The sequence below is a fragment of the Oryzias latipes genome, chromosome 5 (assembly GCF_002234675.1).
Source record: "Oryzias latipes chromosome 5, ASM223467v1".
NCBI classification, from domain to species: Eukaryota; Metazoa; Chordata; class Actinopteri; order Beloniformes; family Adrianichthyidae; genus Oryzias; species Oryzias latipes.
The window spans coordinates 399,488-408,581 of record NC_019863.2 but is presented as its reverse complement, the minus strand read 5'-3'; the positions used below and the strand labels follow the sequence as shown (position 1 = coordinate 408,581).

At 39.6% G+C, this 9,094-nt stretch overlaps 1 protein-coding gene across 1 annotated transcript; it reads left to right on the top strand.

Annotated features, from left to right (window-relative positions):
* The first annotated feature begins 4,442 nt into the window (after window positions 1-4,442).
* On the top strand, window positions 4,443-8,075 carry kfh-g (KFH-G protein). The gene is made up of 5 exons (NM_001104655.1): window positions 4,443-4,869; window positions 4,965-5,133; window positions 5,904-6,069; window positions 7,236-7,475; window positions 7,626-8,075. Exons 1-5 carry the CDS (start codon window positions 4,506-4,508, stop codon window positions 7,722-7,724), a joined length of 1,038 nt encoding a protein of 345 aa, NP_001098125.1. The 5' UTR covers window positions 4,443-4,505; the 3' UTR covers window positions 7,725-8,075.
* Window positions 8,076-9,094: the final 1,019 nt, after the last annotated feature.

Here is a 9,094-nt window from a genome sequence, read left to right as displayed (position 1 = left end):
TAGCTGACATCCACGGCCTGTCTTCAGCAAGGCAGTCAGTTAATGTGTTAATTGTGCGATGGTCCCTCACATAGAGGGACATAAATGTGTCAGTCTTGAGGAAGAACATGGAAAAGCATTTTGGAATTTTATTTTTAATTATGCTAAAAAACTTTTCTTTTTAATAATGCTTTTTAGTACTTTCATTGTTGTTTTATTTTTGTCTTACCTTGTTCTTATTGTAAATCATTTTTATTTCTGCCTCCATTGTAGAGCTTTGGGATTTTATCTAAAATGTAAAGCGCATTCTAAATAAAACTTATTATTATTATTATTATTGCTACACAAATACCTCCATAAAAAACCATAGTTTTGAAATAAAACCTCAAAAATGTTCTGTTTTAAATTATATATCAATTTTCAATCAAAATGTTTTGGTCCAGATTCCGTGTCATTTCTTTCAGTTATAAGGGGGATTTCCAGAACACTCCGTGCATCTGCTCCTGGTCCAGCCCTTCTTTTAAATTCAGAAACCCTTAGTGGCCCACGAGGCAAAAAGTTTGCCCATCCCTGGTTTATACAAATGTTATCTAAATGTTGATAATTTAAGAAAGTCAAAAAAACAAAAAACAAAGTAAAAATTGTTACCATGTAACTAAACCAGAAAAACAAGGTTAAAATGAACCTAAACCGCCTGTTGTACATGTCTATGTGTAAGTTTTGGATGTTGTTCTAGCTCTGATTCAATTCAATTCCATTTTATTGATTTAGCTCAATATTACAACGAGCTCACCAGACGCTGAACTCTTTCTGCATCAGTGATGTGATGAGTGCTAGACAGCCTCTCCCTGTTTTTGAATGCACTGGTTCAAACGGCTATCACCAAGGGCAAAAGGAACTCCCAAAATGTCCACAGTTTCTTCAAAAGCGTTTCTTTTTGAAAAGGTTCTGCAGGAGTCCGTGTGTCGCCGCTCCCACAGAGCTGAGCAGCATCGCCTTTGCTTGTCATTGCTAACATTAGCCTCGCCGAAATGTTCGACATGTTCCACATAGGCTAACCACGGCTCACTTTCAGGTATGAACTCATCGATTTTCCAGAGAAAAGCCGTATCCTTGTCACCAGTTTGATGCTACGTCTTGCCAGGGGAGAGTTCCAATAATCCAGACTCAAAACAGTCACTTTTACCCTTCTGTCATCCTAGGCCCTTTAATATTGGGAGTTGGGTCATCTAGACCCACTAGACAGTGTTCTGAACCTTTTTTCTTCAATGATTCGTGGTTTTCACTGGTGTCCATGGATTACATGAAATCTTTCCACCTTTATCCACCTTTGTCATGGTAGGGAGAACACGTCAATGCAAGGGTGGGGTCATTTTGACCCCATAGGATAGCCCAAGGTATATTGGGATATAAAAAGCGGAGAAACATTTACAAATGTTGGCAGAAAGCCTGCGCGCTGCCTAGCAAAAGCAGTATCTCTAACTATCACTGTCACCATGACGACACACTCAGTACATTACAATAAGCACAATGTACAGAAGTAGTCTTTAGTAAACTTCAGCTTACTGCTGCCAACATCAAAGTCATTCTGTTTAGATAGTAAAGATTGGATGATGATATCCAAAACCGCTTTATGTCAAATAACTTCTGGTTAAAAAAACTGGACAAACGTCAACATCTAATCAGCGATGTACACAGTACCTACCTTTCCTGGGGCCTGTTTCAGAAAGGAGGTTCAACCAACTCTGAGGTTAAACTTGAACTGAGTTAGAACTTGAGTTAGCGTGGGAAAACATAGCTGCCCAGGTTAATGCGCAAGTTTGCATTTAAATCATTGTTATAAAAATTGGCTGTAATAACTTTCTAAATAGCGTAAGGTGTGAAATAAAAAATGGCGATATTTAGGTGTACTTTTGAAGTGTTATTCCTGGTGTAATTGCATGAAATGCTGCATAGTGTACAGAACCAATCTGGGGGAAAATGCATTTAACGTCGGTAATGTTTAGAGGACTTTTTTATTAACCTTCCCCTCTTGCAAACGTTGGTCAGTTTAATATTAATACATGCAATTGTGTTTTTAAAAGTGAACTTTTGTCTACCCTTGTATTGATCAAGTGGTATAGGTTTATATGGGATTAAGAAATTAAGCAGTACTACTAGCAAATTGTGTTTTCAAAAAGTAATTGTTACATTCATCTAATTCAATGTCCCTGATTTCATTTCCATGTAGATGCAATCCTGCAGGAATTAAAAGAACATGGCAGCAGCTAAAAATGAAGTATAAAAACATAATTTAATCAGGTCAAATTTGAGCATGTCATGGATGTAGGCTTTGTTGACAATATTTGACATATGAAACATCTACATAGCAATAGATATCTAATGTTGTTTTCATTGTATATATGTAATTGATTGCAACGAAAGACGGTAACGCTCAAACAAAAACGTATGGAGCAATGACAAAAAAATCGAGTCTAGGTCTCAAAATCCTCGCACGACGTAAATGTAATTCTCTAGGAATTAATGCAGCCTCCTCGTCTATTGGGTCCTCCAAAAAAGGACAAGCCATTCTTGTCACTGGTCTCTGTGTGACGGAAATTTGGGCAATGAAGGTTAAAGCAAAAAATACCGCTTCGTCTTTAAATAGGGGAGGGGACCGGCAGAAACCTTGAGTTTAGAGAATAAAACCTGCTCCCGACCAGGTTAGGTTCACAGCGTAAGTAACCATGGACACTGACTCCGAGTATAAGTTACCTCTCTTTCAGAAACGGGTTTGACTTACTCTGCTTTCTCTGGTTTAACAAACCTCCCATTCTGAAACGGAAAACCCAGGGTTTCCCTGATTTCAGGGTTAACGCACTCAGAGTTTACACTTAACCTCCTTTCTGAAACAGGCCCCTGATTTCTTATTGTGTTTTGTTTTTCTAGCATTTTGTTTTGATTTCTTTCGTTTTCCAAAATTTTTTTCTTTTCTTTTTTTTTGTGTTTTGGTTTTTGGAATTTTAAAATATTTTTACATCGATACGTTTGTTGGTTTGATTTACACTTCAGGGCCACCATAGAAAAAGTTCAAATCTTATGCTTTCAGGCCATTTTTGGCAGCAAAATAGCAAAGCCATCAAAAACGCATCAAAATGATGCAGACAATGAATTCAGAAAAGTTTCTTACGTAAACCACCTATTTAGTTTGCTATATTAAGCATTGCATCACTCAAAAACGGAAGTGTAGAGAAGTGAGACACCAGCAGTGGGTTTGTTGTCAGACAGGTAAAAAGATGAAGAAATAAACAATACAATACAATAACAAAACCAAAATAATAATATAGCAAATCTTTTTCCTGGCAAAACTATTTAACTAAGTAAATGTTTAAAATCAATGCATTTTAAAGTTTTTTTTCAGAACTTGTGACTGATGGTGAGTCACATTGAGTCGACTGTGAAGTGCAGCAGACAGTGTCTTTTCTGCTTCTGCGTTCCTCCTTCCAGGGATTTCTATAGAGCACTAGGGTGCTGCAGCTTCTTAAAACTTTCTTCTGTGGATTGAGGTTGTCTCCCTGTCTTTGGTTGTCTCGTGTAATCCAATACTGACTGTGAAGTGAGACGCCTATCTCTGTCTGTCTCTGCTAGGAAGCATTCAGTGCCAAACACGAGGAATACAGGAAGTAAAACAAACGAGACAATGACAGCAGTCACTAAGCCGTGTCATTCATCAGCAAATGTAAAGTCTATAAAAACTTGTAGACAACTTGCAAATACATGAATGTAGTAGCAACACCTTCTTTTATGAAAGATAGCAGTTCTGTCTGTAAAGATAGAACAATTGTCAAGACCTGACGAGGAAATACAACTTAACTCTGTGTTTTGTTTTTTGACATTTAGAAATGCAAATAACTAGAATTTTTGGTTTTAAGTTCTTGAAACTACCATCAGGTGATTCTGGTTTAAAGATTTGCATCAAGCAATTCTTTTAACCAGTCTAGCTTGATTTAGAGTCATCGTTGGACGAAACAGAACAAAACTGAGAACTGCTGCTAGTTTGACTAATATCAGCAGTTATGATGAAGCTTCATGTATGTGATGGAAAAGGGTCATTTTGATTGATATCCCTTAGATTACAAAGGTATTTGTGTGAAGAGAGGAAGCAATCCAACTGAAAGAGCAGCAGAAATAAAATGTTTAAAAATGGAGCAAAGAAGAGACTACATTTCTACAACTGAGAGGAGAAGAAAGACGGGGAGAAAATATGGAAAACCAGGAAAATTACCTCCAGGAATGCCAGCATAAGGATGCTGTGACACAGATACCTCTAATCAGCAAACCTGTCCTAAAAACATAGAAAAAAGGGATCACTGATTAACAAGTGATTATACTCAGATTATCGGCTGATCGTCTTAGCTCATCTTCTTATAACGCCCTTAGGAGGTATATAAACATGGCTCCTGAATCACATGTAAGGAGCTGGACAGCTGCATAGACAGAGCTCAACAGTAACTCTGCTTGGCTAATCCAGATCCTAACTTGCAAAGATGGAGAACGGCACAGAGGGCAAGAACTTCTACATCCCCATGAACAATAGGACCGGGCTTGTGAGGAGTCCTTATGAATATCCGCAGTATTATTTGGCAGATCCATGGCAGTTCAAGTTATTGGGCATCTACATGTTTTTCCTGATCCTCACCGGCTTCCCCATCAACGCTCTAACACTCGTGGTCACAGCTCAGAACAAGAAGCTCCGCCAACCTCTCAACTTCATCCTGGTGAACTTGGCGGTGGCTGGACTGATCATGGTCTGCTTTGGATTCACGGTTTGCATTTATTCTTGCATGGTGGGCTATTTCTCTCTGGGACCCCTGGGCTGTACAATAGAGGGATTCATGGCAACACTTGGAGGTAAACTGATGCAAAATGCTGAAGAGCAAATCGTGGCTGATGGCAGAATCCAATGCTTCTGCTCATACTCTGACTCTTGTGCATCTCATCAACAGGTCAAGTGTCTCTGTGGTCTCTTGTGGTCTTAGCTATTGAGAGATACATTGTGGTCTGTAAACCCATGGGAAGTTTCAAATTCACTGCAACCCACTCTGCAGCCGGCTGCGCGTTCACCTGGATAATGGCCAGCTCCTGTGCAGTCCCTCCTTTGGTTGGCTGGTCAAGGTAATGAGATACATTACCAAAGAGACAGTGAGCTAGCTGTCTGCATCCTGAGGCCATGGTTCATTTGACTGGGACTTTATACTGGACTTCCATCTAATCCTCCACATTTCTCTCTGAAGTCTAGCTTTAAAAACAGGTTTAGGTTCGGTTTCATCAAGTATGAGTCCTTGTGTTTCACTGCATTAGGACCTCAAACATGACAAATGTGTGTTGTTGTTGTGTTATCATTTATTTTTATGGATTGAAGGAAAAATATAGGCAGCAATACAGCATCATAATGTAAATGAGAACAGATACATAAAGATAGATAGATAGATAGATAGATAGATAGATAGATAGATAGATAGATAGATAGATAGATAGATAGATAGATAGATATGTTTGAGAAAGTAATTTTGAAGCTATGCTTCAGCTATTTCCTATTTACCTGAAAGTTGGCACGCTTAGCTTTGAGGACGCTGCAGTGGCCCACTGGAAGCAACAAGATTTAAGGCATTTAAAGACAATTCCAGTCACTCAGGATTACAAGAACTTTTGCTTGATTGTATGTTCACTTTACAAAATCCTGGTACGAAGGCCATTGAGACAACTGTTGTTGTGAACTTGGGCTAGAGAAATAAAACAGAATTGAACTGAATTGAGACATTTAATGCCTCAGCTGAAGGTTTCCAGAGCTTTTGAGAACTTGGAGACTTCCGTTTTTAGTGACACTAGAATTTCAGGAGCAGCATTGCTAAAATATTTGATGTTTCATGTTTTTACATTCACAGGTATATTCCAGAGGGCATTCAGGTTTCCTGCGGACCTGACTATTACACTTTGGCCCCAGGCTTTAACAACGAATCCTTTGTCATGTACATGTTTTCCTGCCACTTCTGTGTGCCTGTCTTCACCATCTTCTTCACCTATGGCAGCCTTGTGATGACAGTAAAGGCTGTAAGTACTGAAGCTTAAATAGCTTTCACTGTTTGCGTAGGCTGTGCTTCAGCATGCAGTTAGCCAATGTGTTATTGGAGCAAATCTCAATGCACGATCAATTTCCAAACTACCATGAGCTCACCGTTTTTGACCTAGTTTCACGGCCTGCAAGCAGCAGATCCATCAACACACAACATGGAATATTTTCTCCGTCTTGTGACTCAAACAAATCTTAGTCAGACTTAATAGACATTTCTATTTTAGAGGCAAATTAGATAAATCTGCAGCAAAGTGAAGTTAAAGTGAAACAGAAGATCCATCTGTAAACAGATGTTTTCTTGTGGACTCAAACTTTCAGACCAAAGCATACCCAGAATGTTCTGTTCCACTTGGTGCTCATTGAAATGTTCCTCAGCTGGATAAATGTTAAGTTTTCATTCAAGTCCAAGAATGGATCTCCATTTAATGCAGCTATGGTCCAATCACATCCTCTAAAACCTTGATGAGACAGACAGGGTCATGTTTTTCAGTGAAATGCCATAAAATGAGTCATTGTTAAGATGATCCGTTGCCCTGCCAACCCCACTTAGATCTCCTCTAAGCCATCTGTGCCTCCAAATTCTTCCTGCTTCCAAGAACGTGTTGCAGCTATAGACTGCTCACATGCTGCCTAATGCCTGTTCATCCCATTCCCTAATTCCTTTTTTCCATTTCCATTCAGACTTGCTCTCTTTCTCACTGTTTCTTAAACGTTTAAACATCTGTGAAAACGACACATCTGGTCATGAATCCTGCCCAGCATCACCGTGAGCCCCTCAAAGGGTCGTTCTTACATAACAACAGTTTGATGCTTGTTGCAGAAAAGAGCTTTGAGTGGCATCCAGACAGAAAAAACAGCGTTTATTGACCATGTTTCATTGTTACTGGTCTGGGAGTTTCAAGAACAATGTTGTGTAGAAAGCAATGCACGTGGATGAAGGCAGCTCCATTGTTTTTGTTTCTGATTTTGCTATGCCATAAATTAAATCAACAGGTGATGGTTTATAAGCTAATATCAGCAATAAAATGACTGAATTTAGACGTTTTCTTTCTTAAAACCGAAAACGCTTTCCTGTTAGGAAACAGAAGATATCTGGATTTATAATTACAACAGAAATATTTAACATTGTTGACCTCCTTTTCAGGCTGCAGCCCAGCAGCAAGACTCAGCTTCTACTCAGAAAGCAGAGAAGGAAGTGACTCGGATGTGCTTCCTGATGGTGCTGGGGTTCCTCCTGGCTTGGGTCCCTTATGCTTCCTACGCCGCCTGGATCTTCTTCAACAGAGGAGCCGCCTTCTCAGCCATGTCCATGGCCATCCCATCCTTCTTTTCAAAGAGCTCAGCCCTGTTCAATCCTATCATCTATATTTTGTTGAACAAACAGGTATAGGGTTAACACAACTTTTATTCCTATGTGCCATCAGTCATAGGGGTTATGGGTTCTAATCTGACAGCGTTTCATTCAGAACTGAAATTGGTAGCAGTTTTTCTATCACACATTCATTCCTGGATCGCTTTTTTCTCTCCCCTTCAGTTCCGTAACTGCATGCTGGCTACAATTGGAATGGGCGGCATGGTTGAAGATGAGACTTCAGTGTCCACCAGCAAGACAGAAGTCTCTACTGCTGCTTAAAGACCACGCCGGACGTCTCTGGACTGCCTCTTTCTCGGTGTCTTCCTCCCTCTGGCATGGAATTAAGCAAAAAAGATGCAAGTCAACTTCCTTCTCATAAATGGACACCAGTCCAACACTTCTGGACAACAGCAAAACCTGAACTCTTAAATGAAACACGACCTGAAGTGTTTCCTTGTTGACGGTCTTGGTAACAACGTGTTAAATGTTTGGATGGTGAGTGACTGAATTCACCTTTGTATATTTATGAAATGGAGAGGTTTGCTTATGTTTCAGCCTCGACTATGATAGCCTGTAAATATTTTATAAAGAAAAAAATGTAGAAAAAAGATTAAATGCATGCATGAAAAGATGTTTTGGTCAAGAATCCTTCCTTTCATTGTCCAGTTACTCCCTCCCATGTTTTTTTTAATGGGCGGGAATTTTAAAATGAGATATTTTTTCAGATGAAAAAGTGACAGCACTAAAGGGGGGGGGGGTATGAAATATGTTTTTTTTTTACTGTCACCATGCTTAAACAAATGCTATGAGTCAGCTGGTACAAAATCTGGTAATTTACATAAACCCAAATGTTCCGTCCAAACCAGCTTCAGGATATGTTTGCCCCCCCCCTCTGCCACAGTGATGGGGTCAACAGGTGGAACATCAGTAAGATTTGCTCTGAGGGAGCACATCTGCAGGCATCTTAGTGTCTAAATCAGTTGTTTAGGGCAAGAAACCATTTTTAAAAACATCAATGAAAAAGGAAATGCAGATGTGAAACTAACTGCCATGGAACGATGCCATCATCTGGTCGTGATGCAGTCACAAACCTCTTCTGCTTTGCCTCTATGTGGACAAATGACCCTCTTTTCTGGGAATTCTTGCATTGTTTGGGTTTGTTGGTCATTGAGCGTGATCCTTTTATGCCTGGTGACAAATCATAAGCTAATTCTCTCAATGTGGTTTCTAATTAGAGCTTTTATTTACAATAATTAGATTATGATACTTAGTAAAGTCAAGCAGTGTGTCAAGAGATCAAATTGCACATACGCTGACGAGCACTTCGGCTCAGGCTAAAGCGCTCAACGAGGATTGAATCAACCAAAACCCAGTCTTCAATTTCCCAGGAACAATTTGGTTTTCGCTGGAAAAACTCAAGTTTTACTTGTCAAACCTGCCAGAGGGAAGTTCTAGAAATGCTGCCTTGCAACCACACGGGGTGCTTGATGTGGCAGGTTGCTGCTCTGTTAGGAAACATTCACTATAAAAGAGAGGAAGGATTGATGTGGTCATGTGACCAATTTGATTTGGATTGAGTCAATATGAAATCAGTTTTTCAGCCCTGCAGCTGCAGCGAGTCAGCAGAAACGTTTGACTTTATCAAAACC